The sequence below is a fragment of the Lagenorhynchus albirostris genome, chromosome 6 (assembly GCF_949774975.1).
Source record: "Lagenorhynchus albirostris chromosome 6, mLagAlb1.1, whole genome shotgun sequence".
Taxonomy (NCBI): Eukaryota; Metazoa; Chordata; class Mammalia; order Artiodactyla; family Delphinidae; genus Lagenorhynchus; species Lagenorhynchus albirostris.
Genome location: NC_083100.1, coordinates 62,508,697 through 62,532,651, shown reverse-complemented (window position 1 = coordinate 62,532,651; position 23,955 = coordinate 62,508,697). Strand labels below are relative to the sequence as shown.

The window sequence follows — 23,955 nt, the reverse complement described above, 5'->3', positions numbered from 1 at the left end:
CATCCCGACCCAAGCCGACTTGGATCACACACATACACAAAAAACTGCACAAAGCAGAGTCTCCTGCCTATTCACATCTGAAAGTGGAAAGAACCCACTGGTTACAATACCAAGGTGTCAAGTCCCCAGCTAAGTGACCTTGGGGAAGTGACTTAACCAAAGGAGGGGCCTTGGGACTATAAATGACAGATAGGTTACCCGCCGTGAACAGGTATTGTGCAGGATACACAACGACACCCTTGGCAAATGGCAGGCATCCTCCCCGCTTGGCACACAGTGGAGCTGAACGAATGAATTTGGTCTCCCGGTCCTGGCTGGGAGAGGGATCAGCCCTGCCCTAGTCCTCCGCGCTCCGGGAAATCCAATAACCGGATGAAAGCCTCCGTTTCTCAGCCGAACCCAGGGTCCCGGCCCGAGAATGTGCTCTGATTAAAAAGAAAACCTATCGCCGCCAGCCGGCCGGGACCTGCGGGGAAGTTTTTCCTTCAACGCCAGAGAACTTTTCTGAAGGATCGCGGTTAAGCCTGGTTACGAGGGCTCAGAACTCCAGCCTATTCCACGTCTCCCAGCAAGGGACGCAACAGGCTCGGTTGTGTCGCTCACGCCTCCCTCATATCCCAGAGTTTTTAGCCTTTCCTCGAAAGACATCACCTTACCTCTCGTGGTGTCCGTCCCCAAACCATGAAAAGAGGCCGAGCGAGCACAGCGTGCACTACCAGAGGCACGCACTACACGCCCAAGGGCACGTCGCGGCGAGGTCGGCGGAATAGACGTCGCTTACGCATTTGGTAGGAATTCTGGGTATTGTAGTTCCTCATTGAGACACTCGGGCCACACATCTTGAAGTTATAGGTCCTTAGGGCACGTGTTTCTCAACTATATGAGGTTTTCTCCCAGTCCGTGAAGACTGATATTTATATAATATACAGTAGAAATGAATACTTAGAAAAGTGAAATTTGAAAACTTAAACATGGAAAAGACACGTCCAGATTTTTATTTATGTTCAACGTGTATGGAATAACTATCGAATGCTATAAAAGCATCAAATTTCTCTCAGATTCTGCACTTGCGTAGTGGTAGGCAGGTACCAGTTCCAGACCACAAAAAATTTAAGAGCTTTATTGAGAAATTATTTACACACCATACGATTCACCCATTTATGGTGTATAATTCAGTGGCTTTTCTTAATTCAGAGTTGTGGAACATCACCACAATCAATTTTAGAATATTTTTATAACTCCAAAAGGAAACTCTGTAACCATTTAGCAGTCACTCCCCCCACACCCCTAACACCCTAGGCAACCACTAATCGCAGAGCACTCTTGGAGTAGCACTGATTTGGATTGTTGGAAACTAGATCAACTGGTAATAAATATGAAAACTGAGGTCAATCTGAATGCACAGGACAGAAGGGGTTTCAGAACAAATGTGAGAAAAAGCATAGGGATGAGACTCAGCATGACCTATGTCAATGCCCTTCAGTCAAAGACCACCAGGAATACACCTAAAGTTGGAATTACTGGTTGGCTGCAATGAAGCAGAACACACCCTAAGGGGTGTCAAATTAAGATGGTGTTAGAAAGAACTTACTATAGTATTTGGCCTTGTGTTAAGTGATTCAGGGGTTTAAGAGGGACTTTTCTATACATTAGCTGCTGTGAGAATTTCACTGAGTATTTTAATAAACTTCATCTAGAAGGCAGAAAGAACGAAGTGAGGTTGAAGCTGTAATTGGTAAAGAAGCAGCCCTCACTCATATTAGCTAAGATAAGTGGATGTTTGGTCATTTTTTGTGGTTTGGACAATATTCTTTTTTTTTAATAAATTTATTTACTTATTTATATTTGGCTGCGTTGGGTCTTTGCTGCTGCACACAGGCTTTCTCTAGTTGCAGCAAGTGGGGGCTACTCATTGCAGTGCGTGGGCTTCTCCTTGCAGTGGCTTCTCTTGTTGCGGAGCACAGGCTCTAGGCACGCAGGCTTCAGTAGTTGTGGCTCATGGGCTCTAGAGCGCAGGCTCAGTAGTTGTGGCACACGGGCTTAGCTGCTCCGTGGCATGTGGGATCTTCCCAGACCAGGGCTCGAACCCATGTCCCCTGCGTTGGCAGGCAGATTCTTAACCACTGCACCACCAGGGAAGTCCCGGTTTGGACAATATTCTTGTTTTTGTCTGAGTTCAGGTATAATTACGGAATGGTCTTGTTTTGGTCTTGACCCATCAGTCAGAGAGTAACCTTGTTTCATGCTGGCATTCTGTGCAATTGTTATGTTCAACAGAATACCAAGGCTGAGCTATGAGTGCCAGATCAGCTCCTGGCAACAGTAAGGCCTAAATGATAGTGACAGGACAGTTTCTTCACTTGTTAGGGGCTGTTTGTCTCCTTCTCACCTGTTTGTGGAATTATTAGGAGATGAGTCTAAGGAACAAACAGATGCCAACAGCTTGCCTTCCTCTAGAAACACTGTCCATGTGAGAAAAGAAAATCCTTTTTGTTTAGTCACTGTTAGGGACTTTTTCCTTTACTTGCAGCCTACGGCATTCATAAAATACATATTTATATACAAATCACACCTGAGAACAAAACTAGGGTAATAATTTAAATCCACAGCTATAAAATTTCATTTTAGCTAATGATTTAAGTCATGAAGAAGTATCTTTTACAAGGGCTGACAAGTGGTTAACAAAGGGTGGCTCTAACTTTCCTCTTAGTAAATGTCAATGCCCTTCAGCCAAAACCCACCAGGAACCTGCAGTTGATGGACTTCTTGTTACAGCTCAGGAAAATGAACACTGTAGGAAACCATTTGGCAGCTCAATAAAAGAGTGTTAGAAAGAACCTCTTACAGGATTTGGGCTTTGGTGGGTAATTTCGGGGAGGGCCTAAGGAAGATGAGGTTTGCCCTATCTTGGGTGCTGTCAGGAAACAGGGCAATTCTGTGATTGGGTACCTTAATAAATTTTAACTATAGAGAAGGCTGACCGAAGTGGGGATAAAGCTGAAATTGGTAAAGAAGTAGCATTCATTCATTTAGCAAAAGGGGAATCTTTGGTATTTTGTGTTGCATAGTGAATTTGTCTGATCTTGATGTTCTATGAGATTCCTTATTCCCACAGGAGGCCAACATGCTTTAAATTGTGCCAGATTAGTTTGAAATAACATTGATGCTTAGCTATGAACATCAGATCAGTTTCCAAACATCAGGAACTGTTTTTCTTTTTTATCACAAGTTAATGAATGCTTTTTCTCCTGGAGTAATTCTGCCAGTAAAAAAATGTGTTTGTTGGATATAACACCAAAATTATTGGCACCAAGAGAACAAAATAGGTTAACTGGACTTCATCAAACTAAAAAAACTTGTATGCATCAAAGGACACTATCAACAGACTGAAAAGGCAACCCACAGAATGGGAGAAAATATTGCAATTGATGTATCTGCAGGGATTAATATTTAGAATATGTAAAGAACTCCTACAACCCAATGACAAAAAGATTTCTTTAATGGGCAAAGGACTTCAATAGACCTTACTCCATGGCCACAGGCACGTGAAAAAATGTTCAAGGGGCTTCCCTGGTGGTGCGGTGGTTGAGAGTCCGCCTGCCGATGCAGCAGACACGGGTTCGTGCCCCGGTCCAGGAAGATCCCACATGCCGCGGAGCGGCTAGGCCCGTTAACCATCGCCGCTGAGCCTGTGTGTCCAGAGCCTGTGCTCCGCAACCAGAGAAGCCACAACAGTGAGAGGCCCAAAGTGTATGTATTATGTGACCCAATAATCTCACCTCTGGCTATCTTTCCTACAGATTTATAAACCTCAATATATAAGGATATACATAAAAGGATGTTTATTACAATATTGTTTATATTAACCAAAACTTGAAACAACTGAAATGTCCAATAGGAGAATGACTAGATAAATTATAGTATGCCCATACTATGGAATGCTGTATAGCTATCAAAGATGTTCATGATTTTTTTTTTTTTTTTTTTTGCGGTACGCGGGCCTCTCACTGCTGTGGCCTCTCCCATTGCAGAGCACAGGCTCCGGACGCGCAGGATCCGGGGCCATGGCCCACGGGCCTAGCCGTTCCGCAGCATGTGGGATCCTTCCGGACTGGGGCACAAACCTGTGTCCCCTGCATCAGCAGGCAGACTCTCAACCACTACGCCACCAGGGAAGCCCCTATACTTTTATTCAAATGAAAGCATAATATGTAATATGTGTGATGTGATCTCATTTTTGTCAAAGGGAGGGAGGAAGGATACTAAATAAGGATTTTTTAATGTTACAATAGGAATAGAGAAGAGTATCATTGGATACCTCAAGGAAATGTAATTGGAAAGGGTTAGGGGCAATTATTAAATTTTAAACCTCTATAGAATGTTCAAATTTATACACTTGTTTATATTACTGTGAAATATATGTGACAATAGACATGCACTTTTAAAAAGTTAAACATAGGGCTTCCCTGGTGGCGCAGTGGTTGGGAGTCCGCCTGCCGATGCAGGGGATGCGGGTTCGTGCCCTGGTCCGGGAAGATCCCACATGCCGCGGAGCGGCTGGGCCCGTGAGCCATGGCCGCTGAGCCTGCGCATCCGGAGCCTGTGCTCCGCAACGGGAGAGGCCATAACAGTGACAGGCCCGCATACCACAAAAAAAAAAAAAAAAAAAAAAAAAAAAGTTAAACATAATATTGGCAATATAATAGAAAATTAGAACAATAATTTATTTATCTATGGGTAGAAGCAAAAATTTTCATTATTCTAAAGTAAATGTAGGTTAATTGTAGTAGTCCAGCCCATCTACTTCCCCTCTTTTGGTATCAGACTCCATACTTCACACTACAAAGACTGAAATGACCCAGGCTAGACCAAATCTAGTACTGCTTCAGGACCTTGGCCTATTAGATGGGTAATGATGCCTGCTGTAATGAATAAAGCCAAATATCAATGGCTTAATCTACAGAATTTGATTTCTCAATCACATCACATTACAACCAGTGGGTATCCCTGGTCAGTGGAGGACTTTTCTCCACACAGAGATTCAGGAAACTAGGCTTCTTCAATGATCTCCCAAGCCTTTAAAATACTCTGGATCCAGCTGATGGAAACAGGAAGAGATGACATGGAAAAGCACAGCACTTCATAAATATCTTGGTCTGGATGTAATACACATCATTTTCATGCACTTTCCACTGATGAGAAGTATTTGCATATGCTTACTCAGATGCAAGAAAACGTAGTTCTTAGCAGGACAGACATTTCCCCGTGACACCCCTTACTTTGTAAGGGGAGGCACAAACATTTCCCAGTGACATCCCTCACTTTGTAAGAGGAGGCACAAACATTTCCCAGTGACACCTCTCACTTTGTAAGGGAAGGCACAAATTTTGGGGCTGTCACTGCAATGCTAATCGAAGACTTTTCTGGCATTTTATAATTGGAGCTGGCAGAGACTCCGTTTATCAAGATGTGACATAGCCTCTTGAAGGAGTCAGTCAAGAGAATGAAGCCAAAAAACAGGTAAGTAGAATTAGACAAGAGAGAAGTTCTGTGACATTCCATCTATTTTTTCTTCTCTGTATTGGTTATACACTGCTGTATAAAATACATGCCCAAACTTAATGAATTAAAATAACATTTATTATCCCACAGCTTCTGTGGATCAGAAATTCAGAAGTAGCTTAGCAAAACAGTTCTGGCTCACAATTTCTAATGTAATTGAACTCAGATGTCAACAAGGACTGGAGTTATTTGAAGGCTTGACTGAGGCCAGAGGATTGCTTTTAAATGGCTCACTCACATGGCTGTTGGCAGGAGGCCTCAATTCCTCTATGGCTTTTTCCAGGAAGCCTGTTTCTTGCCACACGTGCCTCTCCATAGTCTGCTTGAGTGTCTTAAAGACATGGCAGCTGATTTCCCCTAGAGTGACTGATCCAAGAGACACAGCAAGGAGGAAATCAAAATGCTTTTATGACATAGTCTCCAAAAATCACAAACTATCACTTTGCCTTAGTCGTTGGAAGAAAGTCACATTAAGGAACTTACGGACATGTTTTTAAAGCCACCACAGTGTCCAACAGTTTTGTTTCACGAAGCAATACATTCCCAATTTTACCTAAACTACTTCAAGCTGGGCATCTCTTATTTGCAAACGAGAGTTCTCACTAATATTGGAATCAAACGGCACATACAGGGCTTCCCTGGTGGTGCAGTGGTTGAGAGTCCACCTGCCGATGCAGGGGACACGGGTTCGTGCCCGGGTCCGGGAAGATCCCACATGCCGCGGAGCGGCTGGGCCTGTGAGCCATGGCCGCTGAGCCTGCGCGTCTGGAGCCTGTGCTCCGCAACGGGAGAGGCCACAACAGTGAGAGGCCCGTGTACCACCAAAAAAAAAAAAAAAAAAAGGCACATACAACAAAAATATTGTACAACCACTTCAGAAAACTCATTGGCAGTATCTACCAAAGCTGATTCTATCCACACCCTAAGATCCAACAATTCCATTCCTAGGTATATTTCCAATGTACGTGCAAAATATATGTGCTCCAATATACCAGATACAAGAATTTCATAAAAACTTTATTCATAATATCTAAAACTCAAAAACAACACAAATATCCATCTAAAGTAGAATGGATAAATTATTCAATACCCATTGAGATGGTCAATTTTATGTGTCAACTTGACTGGGCCAAGGGCTACCCAGATTAAACATTATTTTTAGGTGTGTCTGTGAGGGTGTTTCTGGATTAGATTAGCATTTGAACTGGTGGACTCAGTAAAGTAGACTGCCCTCCCCAATGTGGGTGGGCATTATCCAGTCCATGGAGGGCCTTAATAGAACAAGAAGGCACAGGAAGGAGGAATTCACCCCTTCTGCTTCCTGCCTGGCTGCTTAAGCTGGGATATTGGTCTTCCGCCCTTGGACTGAGATTTTCACCATCAGCTCCCCTGGATCTGGAACTTGGACTGGAATTATACCACCGGCTTTCCAAGGTCTCTAGCTTGCAGGCAGCAGATTGTGAGACTTTTCAGCCCTCATAATCACGTGAGCCAATTCTTCATAATAATTCTCTTCCTATTTATATCCTATTCCTTCTGTTTCTTTGGAGAACCCCAACTAATACACACATATAATGGAGTACTATACGGACATTAGAAATAACAAACTATTGTTGCACGCAGCAATATTGATAACCTCACAAACACAACGTTGAGCAAAAAAGCCAGCCACGAATATATATGCATAATTCCATTTATATAAGTTTCTAAAACAGACAAAACTAATATATGCTGATGGAGCTCCAAATAGAAGTTATCTTTGATAGGGGTGGGGTGATAGCATTATGGGGTGGGGGTATGAGGGGCGCTTCCGGGATGCTGATATTGCTCTATGTCTTAATCTAGTGGAGGTTACACCTGTATGTTCACTTTGTAAAAATGTATGAAGCTATACTTACGGTTTATGAATATATGTTAAACTTTAATTTTAAAATCCTACCCTTAAAAAAGGCATACAAAGTAAGTTAAGGTCTAACTGAAGTCACCCCTTGAAACCCCGTTTTGATGATTATAAAATTTTTTTCTTTAAATCTGTTAATAAAAGTGATTCTAACAGTTCACCTACAAGTGCTAGAGTCTAAATGTATTTCAAAATGCTAGCAACATCACAGCAAATCTTGTGTGCTCATAGTACGAAATGGTCACATAAACTAATTATGCAAATAACTATCTTTTTTTAAAAATAAATTTATTTTATTTTTGGCTGTGTTGGGTCTTCGTTGCTGAGCACAGGCTTTCTCTAGTTGCGGCGAGCGGAGACTACTCTTCATTGTGGTACACAGGCTTCTCATTGCAGTGGTTTCTCTCGTTGTGGAGCATGGGCTCTAGGTGCATGGGCTTCAGTAGTTGTGGCACACGGGCTCAGTAGTTGTGGCTCACAGGCTCCAGAGCACAGGCTCAGTAGTTGTGGCATATGTCAATATTACATTTCTCAGTACCTTGTAATTGGGTTTGGCCCTGTCTTATTTCTGGACACATGTCAATATTACATTTCTCAGTACCCTGTAATTGGGTTTGGCCCTGCGATTAAGTTTTTGTTGATGGAATTAGAGGCAAAGTGGCATGTATTACTTCCTTGTTTAGGCCTTAAGACATAACCTCTTTCCTTCCTGCTGCCTGAAACCGGCAATACACTCTAATCATGCAATGTCAAGGCCCTGGAGCATATTGGAATTATATATAAGGAACTCAAGGTCCTGACTGACTATATGGAGTAAAGCTGCCCTCTGATCTGGCCCTCTCACCTCAGATCTATTATGTAAGAGAGAAATAAATCCTTTGTTCTTTAAGCCACCATATTAATGTAGATAATAATACTTCCTGTTACTTGCAACATCTTTCTTCTTGGAACAATAAATCCATGTCAAATCTATTTGGGAAAGTTTTGGATTTCACAGACCAATGAAATTTCAACATGTTTGAGACCCAGCAAAGCATGCCAATTTTTCATTTGTCCAAGTAAGGACATCTAGAGAAAGAAAACAACTATCACATTCTATAACTATCTGAGAAAAGGTGATATGCTTAATTAAAATGAACAAAACAACTTATTTGGCTGTGCAACATGGCTTATGGGATTTTAGTTCCCCGACCAGGGATTGAACCTGGGGCCCCAGCAGTGAAAGTGCTGAGTCCTAACCATTGGACCAACAGGGAATTCCCCCCAAAACAACTCTTCTTAAGAAAAGAGCAGTGAAAACTTTGTCATAGTTCAGCACCAGCCACCAGTCCTTGAATGGACATTTGTAATGCTGCTTCAAAACTTCTTTCAAGAATCTTCTAAAATCTGACCATTTATAATGTATACTATATCTAAGTACTTATTAATATTTTACTGTTAAATAATTCTTCAGTCACTTCATATGAAAGTCTATCTCTCTAGGAAGATAGTATATCCTAGAACAAGATTAGTAATGTCACCTTTGTACACCTCAAAATGTTAACTATGGTATAATCTGTAATATATCCTCAAAGATGTCTCTGACTGAATGGGTGGAAAAGAGGGAGAATACACCAATGTCACAGCAATGCCACACATTACCTCTACTAGTAAGTAGAAATCTAAAAAATAAATCTGTATATCATAGCTAAATAAAAATATATTCTGAAGGAAGCTGAACAAACAAAAGTCAAACAAACCAACGCTTAAAAAATCTATCTTAAAAAAAAATCTATCTTAATAGAGTGCTCAGTATAAATCGGATTTTTAAAGGTATTGTAGAATTCCCCTCCTCACTGCAAAGTGTAAATTCATACAACCTCTGAACTGTTCAAAGAGGAGTATGCTGCTGCTCCCCTGCAATGAAGGCAATGGCTTAAAAGTGGCAGGGATTGTCCTCTCAGTTTTACATTTAATAAAATTGGTGAAGATGCTTAAGAGTACCACATGCCCGACTGCTGTTGATAATTACTAATTTACCTCAGGTAAATGAGTGAAAAATTTAAATGATTGTAACTTAACGTTCTTTTCATATAGTAGTAAAATCTAAGTCCTCTTAGCTGTTTCCTTTAAAACTCACTCACCCCGTATCTCCACAATGATTGCCGCCAACTCCCCTGAATAGCAGGGGGAATTAATTCTAAAAATCTACGGATTCTCAGCCTGTTAAAACAATTAAATAACAATATATGTCCCAAAATAGTGGTCTCCCCTGGAGAACTGGATTTGCAGTCAAAGCCTTGCTCTGGTATTTAGGAACAGTGCGTCTGGGAGGGAGGCACTTATCTTCCCTGAGCCTCAATTTCTTTACCTGTGAAACAAGGATAATAATCTGTATCATGGGGCTGCTGTGAGAATATTTAAAAACGACAACAAAGAGCGTCAATGCCCTTTATAATTTCCTCCTTTTGTCAAATAGCACTTTGTTCATCTGTTTTTTAGAACTTGTGTCATAGCGTTAACTGGAAGCTGACCTGGAAGCTCCTTGAAGGTAGGGTCTCCTTCCCAGTAACCTGGCAGAGGATCAATAAATGTTTATTAAGTGAAGCACTTCATTTCACGAACGACATGGCGGTTACAAACGCTCTCAATCAACTCACACAGAAAGCATTAAGTTACCTATAAACCAGGCATTTAACAGACACCAAAATCCTAGAACTCCGGGGAGGGTGAGATGACGCGAGCGACGGATCACCCGAAGATGAGGTCCGCCGCGCCGTGACGTAGTTCCGGCGCGACGCTTTCCCTCCACGCCGGGACTGGGGGGAGGGAGGCGGTCATTGGCCTTAGCGCCTTTTCTGGCGGCGGTAGATTTGAAGCGATTTAAAGGACTGGACCCCGGGAAGAGGAGAGTGTACTAGTGCAAGTAGGTGGCGCGGGGCCCGTGTTGTTTCGGTGGCGTCCTTTGCAGCAGTGCCGGGGTACGAGAGCGGGAAGGGCCCGAGGAGAGGGGCGGAGCCGACGCGATAGGCCCAGACCGACTTTACCGTCTTCCCCTCGAGGTATCGGGGCTGCCAGGTGCCAGAGGCGGCCCCCAAGGATCGTGACGCTAGCTTTGCAGCTCTTGCGGCCTTCTAACCGTGCCTCACGGGCCTGGGAAACGGCCTTCCCCCTGCCCGCCCCCGCCTTCTCCGCTCGGGCGCACACCTCCCTCCCTGACGCATTTTGCCGCACAAGCTGTAATATGGCGGCAGCGATGGTGGCCTGAACTCTAGGGAGCCGGGGTGATTTTGATGCTTCAAAATCGTAAGACTAAGCACGAATGCGGGGTCGGTGGGAGGACAGGTGGGGAAGTGGGACGCGTTACCTGCCGTCCTGTCAGATTAGGGTTGGAGAGTGGCAGGCGAGGAGCCAGGATCTCAGGGTTTAAGATTAGGCTAGGCTTTCCCCGTACTCCGACCTTTTCCTCTCACAGCCGGTTATCGTGCGTGGTGAAGTGACACAGGCCACTTAGTTCTCCTGAAACTCAAATCCAGGCTCTTCCCTTCTCATCCCAGAGCTGACTCCAAGTTCTCCCACGGTTCCGAGGAGCTGTGAGCAGTGCAGGCCTTTTTGGAGGAGATAGTTACTGTTTTGGAGGAGGGTGATGGCTTCGGAGCTCCATATGCCTTGGGGGAAGTGTGCGAATTTGCTTCGTCTTTAGTCTTTTAAGGTGTTGAATCGAGGTCTGCGGGAATGGAAAACTCAGTCGTTTTGGAAATGTTACAAAAGCACCATTTTGTGCATTGATTTTAATTTCTTCCCACAACAGTACTTTATGCAGGACCAAGTTTTTGCAATGGTGATCAGAAATACAACCAAGGAACAATTAAGTGTTTTGGAAATTAGGGGGTACGTTAATTTTCAGTAGCTTAAAACCAGATAGAAAAGTATGTGAGTGAGTCTTTGGATTACCGTTTGGCAAAGAATGGCCAGTAATTTCCCGGTTTGTATAGACGATGGAGAGGGGGTGCGTAAACATTTTCTGAAATCGAGGTATAAAATCCAGAAAAGGCACAGATATCTAGAATGGCTGTTTCTCTCATTCATATTTTTTATGCATCTGAAAATTTACCCATTTTATCTTCCGCTCCTCCTTTTTTAGTTTAACCATTTGAGATGGGATTATTTCTATGAGAAATTACATACTTCAGTTTTAAACAGAGCTCATTTTACATTAACGTTTTCTAATTTATGATTCAGGATTGTTGGTGTCCTGAGATCCTAATGGGTCTTGTCTTGTAGTAGGATTCTGTGCTTTTTTCGTTTTGTTTTTTAACTTTGTTTACCTTTTTAAGGTTTTTGTCTTTGCAGACTTTTGTCTTCCCCTGTTGTCGGGGGTGTACAAGTATACAAACTTCCTAGGTCAGAAACTTTGAATTTGTTTCTGGCCCAGCCATCTTTCTGAACCTCAGTTTTATTTCATCTATAAAATGATATTTGATTTCAGACTGTCGTCAGCTGTGGGCTTCAAACATAAATATTCAAGGTTGCTAAAATTCTGTGTAAAAGAACTCCGCAGTTCTCGAATGAGTGAAGTGAAGAGCATACATTTCATTTATTGTGACTTGTTAAAGGCCTTTGATTTTTCGTGCTTGTTATTGTGGTCTTGCAGTATCGGTGGCCTCTAAGTAAAGTCTTTGTCCTTTTGATATTTTGCATATTTTAAATTAGATTTCCTATCAGGCAGCATCCATTCTCTATGCAAAGGGAAATTGGTAGCCTTCATAGTAGGATGAACTAGTTCTATTAGTTATCAGGACACCATCTACAATTAATTCTTCAAATGTTGCTCTTTTAAGAAATACATGTTGATGTTTTCCCTTGTTTTTTTTTTTTTGCGGTACGCGGGCCTCTCACTGCCGTGGCCTCTCCCGTTGCGGAGCACAGGCTCCGGACGCGCAGGCTCAGCGGCCATGGCTCACGGGCCCAGCCGCTCCGCGGCATGTGGGATCTTCCCGGACCGGGGCACGAACCCGTGTCCCTGCATCGGCAGGCGGACTCTCAACCACTGCGCCACCAGGGAAGCCCTCCCTTGTTTTATTTGTAGGATATTTCAACAGAATTATAATGTATTTATTTTCTGTATCCTGATGTACTAAGGTGTCTTACTTGTTCTATGTAGTTGGAATCCATAGATAATTAATTCAAGTGATTTGAAGAGTTTGTTGCAAATCTCACTGCTACGTAGTGGTATTCTTTTTTTTTCTTTAATATTAGCACCAAGTTTCAGTTTTCATTTGATTAAGTGTCAATAGTTTTGACCTGGTTTAATGCATATATGGTCTCCATAAGAACTCAGTATATTTTTATTTCCGTAAGGCAAATCTTGCATCTTGAAATTTACTACAGGCAGTATTATAAATACTCAGAGAAAACTGCTGTAACTGGGACTGTGTACTTTTAATGCCAGACAGGAAATCTTTTGCACTTTGTTTTAGTTTGAGTAGTGGCTTAAAATGATTACCAACTTGTTCTTGAAATTTAAATACATCATACTTATAAGTATAGATATCAATTTTTGGTATTAAAATGGTTATTTTTAAAACATGAATGATTCCTTAACTTACTGATTTTTAACTTGCATGAAGCCTGGTGGTTTATATATTAAGCTACTGTTAATTGTGCATAAAGTTTAGCTTAAGGTTTATTCATAATTAAATCATTGCATTGTGGTCATATGGCGAAAAGTAAAATTATGTAAGCCATTATCTGGAATATTTGTGAATAAGCTAGTTTCTACAGTGAAGCTGTAGTCTTAACCAGAAAGCTCTTGCTTTTTTTTCCGCTTGTGACTTTAGCCAGTCACTTCAGCTCTCTAATCCTCTTGTTGTCGGTGTATAAAATCAGAAGATTGGACCAGATTATCTATTTCCTTCAAACTTCAAAAGTGTGTAATTTTTTATTTAGGAGTTACTGGATTGAATAACATTGCTAGTATGGTGTGATTCTATCTCTGAAGACAGTGGGATAAATTTATCATTATAAGAGTTTAGATAATTGCAGATAAAATATTAATATTAGGAGAGATTTCCCAGTTAGTATATGCTTTTTAGTTTGATACTAACATAGTTGTACTATGTTTTTATGTCTCTCGGATTGTATGTGCAAAAAGTTATTTAACACCGAACTTGGCAACATTACAGCTTTTCTCTTTAAGTTTTCTGAAGGATTTAAGAATTTAGTAAGTGCCTATACACTGTTAATTATGTTTTTACCAGGGCCGAGGTTTGTGACTGTCAGAGACACTAAGGGAAGGGGAACTGTGCAGAAGATCATAGTTGCCTTTTTCTGACACCTCAGAACGTTAACTTGTTTGTACTTAATTCGCTAGCAATCTGGCATTCGTAAACGTATTTATATGTTTTTTAAGCAATCCTTTTTTTTTTTTTTGCTGTACGTGGGCCTCTCACTGTTGTGGCCTCTCCCATTGCGGAGCAGAGGCTCCGGACGCGCAGGCTCAGCGGCCATGGCTCACGGGCCCAGCCGCTCCGCGGCATGTGGGATCTTCCAGGACCGGGTCACGAACCCGTGTCCCCTGCATCGGCCGGCGGACTCCCAACCACTGCGCCACCAGGGAGGCCCTAAGCAATCCATTTTTATTTCTCATTTGATCTCTGTGAATTACGTTAAGGTAGGGTAAAGAATGAATGTAAAATGTGAATGTTAGATTGCCATCTTTGAAAGTAATCTTCAAGATCTGCTATAGTTTTAGTTAAACTTAATATGATTGCACTTAGAGGTGGAAGACTTATATGAAAATTGTTACCTTTTTATTAAACTTAAGCAAATGAGAACTTCCCATCTTTGTTTCTTGGTTTTGAACTGAAGATGTTCTCTCTTATAGTGGATTCTGTTTAAAGAAAAAGAAAAGAAAATAGACACTTAATAGAATGCAGCCCTAGAAGGCAGATCTAGAAAACAGGCTCTATTTCAACTGTGGAATAGGCCGAGAAGATTTACTAACTACAGATACGTATTAGCGATACCCCAGGTGAGAAGCAGTACATATGGGAGAAAAGGTACTGAGTAAGAGTCAGCTTCTGCTCATGCCTTAACTCGCATTCTCTTTGGTAATGTAGTCCTGGGCCAGACATTATGCTTGGTGTTGAGGATATAAAGGATCTGAGTTCAAGGAGTTTACAGACAAGTTTATGATAATGAAAATAAAATTGAACAAATGAGAATCATTTGAACTTTAGAGAGTTGGGGTGAAATTCCCAGAGTGTACTTTGGCTATGTTAAATTTTTAAGGACACTTAGGAATTAGCCAAGGGAATCAGAAATGTCAAAGACCCGCTTGTCATCTTAATAGTTAAAAGTATTTACTGTCTCCTTTTTCAAGACCAAATGCTATGCTGACTCCCTCATACTGTGTGAAACTTCCAGGTAATTCTTTTTTTTTTTTTTTTCCAGGTAATTCTTTGAATGTAATAAAGTCACTGCATTATTTATTGCCTAATTACAAATACCATGTTCTTTACTATATATTTTAATAATTAGTTGCCTGTGTCCTTCTCCTGCCCCCCCAATCCTTCATGTTACTTTAGGGTGAATATGGAAATTATTTTATGTATGAAACTACAAGATTAAACTTTTTACTTATGAATTTGTTACATCTCTCTGATATTTTTATGAAATACATTTGTTGCAGAAGTTTATACATCCTGGCATTTAATATTTTGAAATTTTGTTACATTATATATTGTTGACACACAAAAATGACTGATAGTGTTGATAAACATTTAAAACAACATATTGTAATTCTATCTGGTTAGAAGAAAGTGGAAGAATGTATATAAAAGTGTTAAAAGTCAGTATTTCATGCATTTTTGTGTACTCTTTTTTCAGTGAGCTTATTAACTTTGCTGATTATCTTTAAAAGTATTTTCATTATAAATAAAGTAGATGATATTAAGTATGAAATACTTAGAGAGTCAGGCAGGTGAGGTGAATGCAAGAGGTCAAGTAGATGATAAATGGTAACGGCTAACATGCAATAGTGGAAACTAGGTCGAACTGGAACATATATACCTCATCTAAAGGAGCACACTATGCTAATTGCTGTACAGAAGTGGGGCATGTTGCTACATATGGTGATTTTTTTTTAAAGAAAAATTTATATCTGCATTTTATAAAACAGCTGCAACTCATTTAGATTAAACAACTTTGCAGTGAACAGTTCGCCTGCAGACTACTGCTCTGAAAGCTGTCTTTATGTACTATCCTTAGGAAATTCATGACTTACTTTATTGAAAATTGCATAGGCTTGACTTTTTTCCCTGAATTGTATTTTTGATCTCTCAGTATTTTCTCTTTACTCTTTCTTGAAAAAAAAAAGGAAAGAAAAATTGACCAGATATTTGTCTTGTGTTTGATTTTAGATATTGTAATACCAGGAAATAATAAAGAGGAAATACTGTGTCCTGCTTCTGATTAGATAAAATTTGATTTCAGTAATGTTAGAGACATAGCATTGAGCCATCTTTTGTGTCACCATTGTTCTTCATTTGCTACTAATATTAGAACTTTTACATACTCAAGATATTTGTACAGTGCTTTTAATAATAATATGGTGTCTTTCATCTTTCTTAAACTTAAGGCATATTTGATTTGTTATTTCAAGCAACCATTTAAATCTATTTCTATGAAAAGTACAGTATCCCCACATGGTATAACATAAATATATATTATAACCACACACAGACATGTATATTATAATCTTAGAAAATTATATGTACATTTTCTATTTTATTATGAATTTTTTATTATTAGCAGCAGTTATGTTTGTTAAAGAAAGTAGAAAGAAGTACAGTGAGGCAAAAACACTCTCCAGTCTTAAAACCAAACACCGTAGTGATTATTTCCTTTCAATCTTCCTTTTTTTTTTTTTTTTTTTGGCTGCGTTGGATCTTCCTTGCTGTGCACGGGCTTTTCTCTAGTTGCAGCGAGTGGGGGCTACCCTTTGATGTGCTGCGCAGGCTTCTCATTGTGGTGGCTTCTCTTGTTACAGAGCACAGGTTCTGGGTGCGCGGGCTTCAGTAGTTGTGGCTCATGGCCTCTAGAGCTTAGGCTCAGTAGTTGTGGTTCACGGGCTTAGTTGTTCCACAGCATGTGGGATCTTCCCGGACCAGAGCTCGAACCCATGTCCCCTGAATTGGCAGGCGGATTCTGAACCACTGTGCCGCCAGGGAAGTCCTCCTTTCAATTTTTTTTTTCTTTTTGTAAATCTTTGAATTTCAGGATTAGGAGTAGTTTATAATTATTATTATAATAATATTGCATATACTGTTTTATATCTTGATTATTTTTAACAAATTATGAGCATTTTCCAAATTATTAATCTTTGTAAGCATTGCTTCCATAACTATGATATTTTGTTCAACTAGAGACCATAATGTAACCATTTGTCATAATATTGAATAGATTACTTGTGATAGTATATTACTGAAAGGAGCACTAAGATGGCCAACTTTATACATGAAGGCTTTCTAAATTTAAGATAGTTCCTTACAGTAGATTCCTAGCAATTGGATTTTTTAAGGTATAAACCAGTTTAAGGTATAAAAACTTAAGAGGTTTACATATGTTTCCAGAGGAGTTGCTTACTGTATTGGGAATTATTCTTTTAAAATATCTTTGCTATTTTAATAGGCAGAAAATTATCTCATTAGTATTTCTTTAAAAATACTTTTCCTGCTTATAAAATTAGTACCTGTTTGTTGAAGAAAATTTGGAAAACAGAAATACATAAATATTACCCTTAAATTCATGGCTCAGGTATTATCAATGTTAATATTTTGGTGTAAATCCTTTTTTTTTTAAGATGTAATTGACATATAACTTTATATTTGTTTCAGATGTACAGCATGCTCACTTATTAAATGTATACATTGCAAAATGATCACAGTAAGTCTAGTTAACATTCATCACCTCACATACTTACAAAATTTTTTTTCTTGTGATGAGAAGATTGTCTATTTAGCAACTTTCAAATATGCAGCACGATATTACTAGCCATGCTGTACATTACATTCTCAGTACTTTATATGTTCAGGTTTTGGATTTTTTTTAAGATTCCATGTGTAAGTGAGGTTGTACAGTATTTGTCTTTCTCTGTCTGACTTATTTCACTTAACATAATGCCCCCAAGGCCCATCCATGTTGTCACAAGTGGGAGGATATTTTTCTTTTTTGTGACTGAATAATACTCCCTCTGTGTATGTGTGTGTGTCACACATTTGGAGTTTGTTTTCAAGAACATAGTAAATAGGAAATCAACTATAACTGTAAACAATTCAATATGTTTTGGGCAGTGCTATCTATACTGTACTCATTTTGTAAGAATAAAAATCTCTACCTGAGATATGTGGCTAAACAAATAACTTTAGAAGGTTTTTTTTGGAGGAAAATAAATAAATCACTAAACTTCCTCTTCTCTTCTTCTACCCTCAAAAGTAGAGAATTTAAGAAGGCCTGTAAAAGTTATTTAGAAGATAAAAGATAATCAGGTACTAAGTAGTAATTTAATATTTCTCTTTAAGATAGGATAGTTTCCTCAGATTTATGGATTCAGTGTATTCTCAACTTCAAATGTGCATGAGTTGAAATTCTATACAAAAAAACTTAATGCAGCAAACTTGGCAAGATTTTAAAATTACTAAGTTTTGTTTTGTTTTATTGTTTTCAGGAAGTCTATGTCTGTAGTCTCCTGGAGGATTGAAAGGCATCTTTTTTGCTTTATTTCATGTGAAACAAATTTTTAGTATATATATTGTATCTTTTAGAAATAAAAAATGGAGGAAGTTGTGAGAAAATGGTATTTCCCCCCCATTCCATGCAATAAAGAATAAATACATAGAATTTGTATTTTTCAAATTGTTGGTAATTTGGGCAAAGTCTTCCATGCTTTTATTGTTGAGTATTCTGACTTGTGGTTTGTGGTATGTATAAAATTGATAGGAATGGTGGTAGTTATATGAACCTATATGTGTGATAAAATTGTGTAGAACTAAATAAATACACACACATATGAGTACAGGTAGAACTGGGGAAATGTGAAGTGTATAAGCATTGTTATGCTTTTATGCTACAGTTGTGCTATTATACACAGTTGTGCTATTATATAGTTTTGTAAAATGTTACCATTGGGGAAACATGTATCTATGTATTATTTCCTATAACTGAATCTAAAATTGTCTCAATAAAAATTTCACTGGATTTAAAATATCATTCACTGCTTACTGAGCTACCAGCCTAGATACTATAATTTTCAGAAACGCATAAACATTTCAGTTAGTCTCTGTTCTAAACAGATGAAACTGTTATTTTTATAGTGCGCCATTTTGGATGCTATTTTGTTTCTTCTGCTTTTCACCTTACCCTGTCATTCTCCACCAAGTATTACAATTCAAACATTCTAAGTCTTTAAAATAAACGCCTATCAAAAGAATGTCTTGGGGCTTCCCTGGTGGCGCAGTGATTGAGAGTCCGCCTGCCGATGCAGGGGACACGGGTTCGTGCCCTGGTCCGGGAAGATCCCACATGCCACAGAGCGACTGGGCCTGTGAGCCATGGCCACTGAGCCTGCGCGTCCGGAGCCTGTGCTCCGCAACGGGAGAGGCCACAACAGTGAGAGGCCCATGTACCGCAAAAAAAAAAAAAAAAAAAAGAATGTCTTAACTAATAGCCATCTGTTATGTAGATAAAACTTACATAGAGTATCTCACTTACTGATATTTTTTGTGTCTACACTAGTGTATCAGTAAAGGCTATTGTTTCTGATCAAAAAATAGCTTTATATGTAAAATGTAATATATTTTTACTCAGAATGTAAATCTACCATATGTTACTATTACTAAAGTATCCCACTTTCTTTCTTCCTTGGGGAATTATTTTTGGCATTTTTGGGGAATTTGAATGTTTTTCTTTTAAAAAGTCCACCATTTTAATCAAAATTTATTTTGTTTTCTAGGCGCAAAAAGATTGGATCAGCTTGTCCTTGATTTTTCTCTATTTAAAGGTAATCTGCCTGCTTAGTTCACTAATCATACAGACTTAATACAGTTTTCTGTTTGAGGTGGCAATCTATATTTGGTTGTTAAAATAGAAATTGTGTTATATAATGGCTAGACCTATAATGTCTTTTCTGATTGCCTCACAAGATGCAATCTAATCTCTCAAAGAAAAGAATAATTCATGTGATTTATGTCATGGAAATAAATAATAAAATAAATTCAGACTACATTTTTCATTTATGCTCCACAGTTTTGTTTTGTTTTCAGAAATGTATGAAAAATCTTTGCTGTTTTCGTCTGTTTGCCTGAAACTGTATTTTACTCATAGATTGAAGTACTGAAGCCATGGGAATAAAGGTTCAGCGTCCTCGATGTTTTTTTGACATCGCCATTAATAATCAACCTGGTAAGGAAATTAATGTCCCTATTTAACATTTATATATAAGTACTTAATATTTTAAGTTAGTAAAGAAATTTAAACCAACTACCTTCTTTTTTAGCTGGAAGAGTTGTCTTTGAATTATTTTCTGATGTGTGCCCCAAAACATGCGAGAACTTTCGTTGTCTTTGTACAGGTTTGTTGACATTTTCACTTGCCCTAATAGTAGTCCCATTTGATTTCAGTTTGCTTTGATTTTTAATTTAACATGTTTTAGATTTTTTCAGGCATATTATTTCCTTCTCAGCATGCTGACTATGCAACATTTACTAGACATGAAAGTAATTCTTATACATATTAATTGTAATGGGATTGTATCTGAGATTGATTTCTACACTCAGTAGAAAGGCATGGGTGCTTTTTAAATGAATTTTTTAAAAATTCCTGAGGAAAGTTAAAATTCTGTAATTTAAAGAAGTCTGTATAGGTCAAGAGAGGTGTATTTTACTGGGCAAAAGCTTTCATCATTAATTTTTTTTTAACTTTTAAATGTTTTATTTATTTTATTTAAATTTTTCTTCTAGTTTTATTGATGTAATTGACATATACTGCTGTATAAGTTTAAGGTGTACAGCATAATGATTTGATTTATTTGCATCATAAAGTGATTATCACAGAAAGTTTAGTGAACATCCGTAATCTCATATAGATACAAAATTAAAGAAGTAGTGAAAAATTTTTTTCTTGTGATTTCATCATGAATTTTGCTTTAATACTACTTCCTTAATTTCTTTTCTACTTAACAGCCTACTAATTTTTCTTCCTTGTAGGTGAAAAGGGGACAGGGAAATCAACTCAGAAGCCATTACATTATAAAAGTTGTCTCTTTCACAGAGTTGTCAAAGATTTTATGGTTCAAGGTGGTGACTTCAGTGAAGGTAAGACTTTGATTCCCACAAAGAAAATCATATATTTATATTCTTTGTTAAATACATGAATCTCAAAGTTAGACAAGTCTCTAGAAGTACTAGGCCAGTTTTCTTCTCAGCCCACTTAATCTTTGGTCAAACAGTTAGAAGTACTGGGAATTCCCTGGTGGTCCAGTGGTTGGGACACGGAGCTTTCACTGCCGAGGGCCTGGGTTCAATCTCTGGTTGGGGAACTGAGATCCTGCAAGCTGCCTGGCGTGGCCAAAAAAAAAAAAATTAGAAGTACTCATAGAAATAGATAAAAAGGAGGAAACACATAGGAAAAAATTTCATGTTTGATATATGAATTTCAGAAATTTGCTTCTGGATTAAAAACAAAACACTATTCATCTCTTAGTAGCCTATCAGTGTTCATGTTTGATTTTGTCACAGCCAGTAATCCTTTACTACAGTATGGTTTTTACCTCTATTATTGTAAAAACATTGAAACTGTTTTTAAAGACACTTTGAGAAGCTACTAGTAATTTCTGTTAAAAGACCTACATAATCATTAGGATCTGAACATTCTTTCTTCTACAGATCTTAATAAACTTTGTTACACTCATACTGTTGTATCATAGAGGAGAGAAAGTAATTTGGGGTCTTGTCAGTATTGACTTTAAGTTAAGGTCTTATAATTTGCTGTGAACGTTTGAGTATTCTTGATTCAAAGTCATTCAAGTACCTACTTTGTAAGAAGCATTGTGTTTAGGTAGGACCTTCAAGGAGATTGCTGACTTATCAGTTCTAAGAGTCCCATGTTTTTTCATTCTTAGGAAATGGACGAGGAGGGGAATCCATTTATGGAGGATTTTTTGAAGGTAAAAACGTTTGTTTAAATTGTTTTTAATGTTTTCTAGTATTCATTGATTTTTCTCTCTTGAATCAATAAGATTATTGATATACTAATATCCAACTACCTTCAACTAAACGAAGTTAATTTTCTTGTGAAAAATTTTGTGTGATAGAGTTTTTATAAAGGTAGGATTTTTTTATAATTAGTACATTCGTACATTATATTACTTGAAGGGTTTCAGTGATCTGTAATAAACTTTTAGAATTGTAGTGCTAGAATAGGAACTTCCATAGCTTGATCCTAATCTTTATTAAAAGAGATTCAGCTATATTTCGTAGTGACAATATCAACATTTTTGTGCATCCATTTTTCTATGAAGATTTTTTTTTAATCTTTGATATTCTGAATTTGGCTGTAATGGTTTTCCCAAATTTAAGTTTTCTGTCTGGAATTTTTTATTAATGTGAAGATCATTTGAAAGACTATAAACATGTGATTGTGGAATTAATTTCATATTTCCCATCTTTCACTTTTGGGAGTCAGTGAAATTTTTTTTCACGTTCCGCCTGCTTTTTTCCAATTCTAATCCAAGATTCGAAGGCAATCTGCTCTTTCTATAATGGCAGATATTAAGTTTAATGAGTGCCTCTCTGTGCTAAGAATAATATTGAAAGGGGGTTGATAAAGTATTTGGATTTTATAGCAAGGGATTGAAAATTAGAAATATTTTAATCTGAAAAGATGGAGGAAATTGGTTAATATTGGATTTCTCTTCTTTTAACCTTTTATCTAAATTTTGTCTGACACTAAAGAGCACATGATATGAACACAAGATATGAAGAGGAATGAAAATGAATTTTGGGGGGGAGTTATACCTATAACTGAAAACTTTGCTTCTCTATAGATGAGAGTTTTGCTGTTAAACACAACAAAGAATTTCTCTTGTCAATGGCCAACAGAGGGAAGGATACAAATGGCTCACAGTTCTTCATGTAAGAATTAATGATCTGATGATTTAAAATATCACGTTTTTGGTGTGTCGTTTCTCTGTGTGCCTGCCACTGATCACTAATAAATAGGAGAGGGACGTATGAGGGAGAGAATTTTTGAAGGAGGAAGAACAAAGAATTGTTGAAAGGGGAGTTGAACTGTACTGCTAAAGTTTTCAAAAGATGAAGACTTTTGTCAAGAGGACTCAGGAGCCAGCTTGAAGGTGGCATTCCGCCTGGCCAAATTAGGACAAGTTGAGCATTGATTATCTTGAAAATAAATAATGATGGTATCATATTATCAAATAAAATGGAAATCCAGGAGTCCATTCAGATATAAATAATAAATGAATAAATAACAAGGGAGAAAGAAAAACTGTTCCTTAGTAGAATGCAACTAATAAATGTAAAAGGAATTATAGAGTTAGAAATGTCCCTGTTTTGCAGTCATCTCAGTAACATTGATTCAGGAAAGAATTACCTATGGATGGTAAATTTATAGGGTAAGTTTAACAAGGAACAGGATGTTTGCATTGAGTATCTCTTTGTAAATTACTTAATTATAAAGAGTAAAATACAGTTGTTCCTCATTCAGAGATTCTGTATTTGTGAATTTGCCTACTCACTAAATTTATTTGTAACCCAAAGTCAATAGTGCTAATGTTTTCCAATTCTGACTACAAAAAAATTGTTACCAGGGCTCTTGTCAGCAATTCATACTTTTTATCATGTCCCATGGGTAAAGATTTGCTCTCCTCTTCAATAACTGTAAACTCTTCTGGTCTCAGAAGAACTTAATCTGTCAGCATCATGTGGATTATTGTGTTTTCTGTTCCACATTTGTAACTCCCTTCTTCAACAGTGAGAAATCTCCCTCCGAGTGTGTTCAAAATTTCTACTCATTTGTTGAATCCTATATTTAAAAATTGCCATCCTATACCACTGTGAAGAGTAACCTACTAACTAGAGTTCACTTTATTTATAGCAATTTTTGTTTTTACAGTGAGGGTATGTAGTTAAATTATCATGTTTAAAAATGACCTGGATTAGTACTTTTTAGTGTAAATTTTGTGTGGTTTTGTGACTCAAAATATGTTAAATTCATTTCCGATTATATTTCATTTGTTCTCCCTCTCAGATTGATTTATTTCTTGCCTTTTTGTTTTAAGCTTTTAAAACATTAACATGATTCCAAGAGTCAAAGCAAAGAGAATACTTCTGAAGTATCACTCGCACCTAACTCTTCATTCCATTCCCATTCCCCCATTTTTTTTACCTTTTTTTTTCCCACCACCTATCCATATTAGTAACCAACCTCATTAGTTT

The 23,955-nt window shown here is 38.2% G+C and overlaps 2 protein-coding genes across 4 annotated transcripts in view; one reads left to right on the top strand and one right to left on the bottom strand.

Annotated features, from left to right (window-relative positions):
* The window catches only part of FASTKD1 (FAST kinase domains 1), a 34,720-nt gene extending 34,029 nt beyond the window's left edge, over positions 1 to 691 (bottom strand). The window contains exon 1 of the mRNA XM_060152694.1: positions 657 to 691. The gene's annotated coding sequence lies outside the window, so the exon portion shown is untranslated. The remainder of the gene's footprint in view (positions 1 to 656) is intronic.
* Positions 692 to 10,236: 9,545 nt separating this feature from the next.
* Positions 10,237 to 23,955, top strand: part of PPIG (peptidylprolyl isomerase G) — a 45,311-nt gene continuing 31,592 nt past the window's right edge. Inside the window, exons 1-7 of one of the 3 annotated variants that reach the window (XM_060152691.1) lie at positions 10,237 to 10,367; positions 19,455 to 19,502; positions 19,826 to 19,903; positions 19,998 to 20,072; positions 20,707 to 20,814; positions 21,621 to 21,665; positions 22,545 to 22,632. In XM_060152691.1, coding sequence (XP_060008674.1) covers positions 19,843 to 19,903; positions 19,998 to 20,072; positions 20,707 to 20,814; positions 21,621 to 21,665; positions 22,545 to 22,632 — 377 coding nt within the window. In that variant the 5' untranslated portion in view covers positions 10,237 to 10,367; positions 19,455 to 19,502; positions 19,826 to 19,842. Of the gene's footprint in view, positions 10,368 to 10,674; positions 10,748 to 14,850; positions 14,870 to 19,454; positions 19,503 to 19,825; positions 19,904 to 19,997; positions 20,073 to 20,706; positions 20,815 to 21,620; positions 21,666 to 22,544; positions 22,633 to 23,955 lie in introns of those variants that run through there. The other 2 variants (XM_060152692.1, XM_060152693.1) reach the window with 2 other exon arrangements.